We start from the raw sequence: 1,474 nt of genomic DNA on the forward strand, positions 1-1,474 counted from the left end.
CATCATCACCATCACCATCATCATCATCATCAAACACATCATCATCACCATCATCATCATCATCATCATCATCATCAAACACTACACCATCATCATCATCATCAATATCATCATCAAACACATCATCATCATCATCATCATCATCAAGCTTCCGAGTTCTATTTCAAGTTTCAAGTTCAAGTTTGCTTATATTTGTCATGTATAAAGTACACGTATATTACAGTGAAATGCTTGGTTCTGTATGAGCCCCTGAGAATGATCGTGTTCCTTGTGGTCCCCGCAGGCAGCTGTCGGAGGAGAATGCCAACCTGCAGGGCTCTGTGGAGAAGGAGAGCACAGAGAAGAAGCGCCTGAGTCGGAACAACGACGAGCTGCTGTGGCGCCTCCAGACCAGCCCCCTGATGTCCCCCTGCTCCTCCCCCATCCATCGCTCCTTCTCTACCTCCCCCATCCCTTCATCTCCCCTCTTCTCTTCCTCTCCTTTAGCGGGGTTTGACTCCCCCACACACGGCTACAGCTGCTCCCAGCCTTCCACCCCGCCTCACTGCTCGTCCTCCTCGCCCAGGGCCGCAACCAATCAGAATCTCTCCCCGGGACCGGCTACGCCTACTCACAGAGCGGCGAGCAATCAGAATTACTCCCCTGGCCCGGGCACACCCACTCACAGAGCTTCGGCCAATCAGAATTATTCCCCAGGCCCGGGAACACCCACTCACAGAGCTTCAGCCAATCACGGTCACTCACCTGCTTGTCTCAGCCCTCTACATGCAAGCAGATGAGCTCGCCCCTTCCATCTCTGTGCTGTCTCTCTCTCTCTCCCTCTCTCTCTCTTTCTTCTCTTCCTCTACCTCTTCTTCCCACCCTCTCCTTCTCTTTTTTTTGCTCTATTTATTTACATGATCTCTCTTCCTCTATACACTTCTTCTTTCTTCTTCTTTTTTTGCATTTCAACATCGGTCTACTAGGAAGTGTGTTCAGGACGGTGACAGAGGACGAAGGATGGAATGTGACTGCGTGTGTGTGGTCTCTCTAGTCATCTCAAGACAAAATGTATGGACGATGCAACACAGTGTGCGTGAGGCTCTGAGGTTTACAGAATGTCAAACTAGCGACAGTCTCTCTCTCTCTCTACTCCGCCTCGCGGCCTCTGTTAGGGTGACCGCAATAAATAACACCAGCATACTGGTGGGACAGATACGTGGATTCTGTTTCCTGTCCCTGTCATCGTCCACCCGTAGACAGTGATGAAATGTAGACTGACTGTATATATTCAGCCACAGACAGTGTTGAATTGTAGTTAAACCCCACCCCCCTTGCATGAGCATGACGTCTCCCGCTCAGAGGCGATAGACAGACAGGTAAAAAAAAAAAAAAAAAAGTGGCTCACCCAGGCCACTGTAATCGCTCTATTTCCCTATGACGTTGCTATGTAAACAGAACATTTTGTGGAGCAGGGTCAGCTATCTGATCACAT

At 49.5% G+C, this 1,474-nt stretch overlaps 1 protein-coding gene across 1 annotated transcript in view; it reads left to right on the forward strand.

The window, feature by feature from the left end:
• mtus2a (microtubule associated tumor suppressor candidate 2a) overlaps nucleotides 1-779 on the forward strand; it is a gene marked incomplete at both ends in the record, with an annotated part of 136,239 nt that extends 135,460 nt beyond the window's left edge. Inside the window, one exon of the mRNA XM_084320483.1 lies at nucleotides 284-779. Within this exon, the coding sequence (XP_084176609.1) occupies nucleotides 284-779 (496 nt within the window). The remainder of the gene's footprint in view (nucleotides 1-283) is intronic.
• Nucleotides 780-1,474: the final 695 nt, after the last annotated feature.

The sequence above is a fragment of the Notolepis coatsorum genome (genome assembly GCF_963971535.1).
Source record: "Notolepis coatsorum genome assembly, chromosome: 8".
NCBI lineage: Eukaryota > Metazoa > Chordata > Actinopteri > Aulopiformes > Paralepididae > Notolepis > Notolepis coatsorum.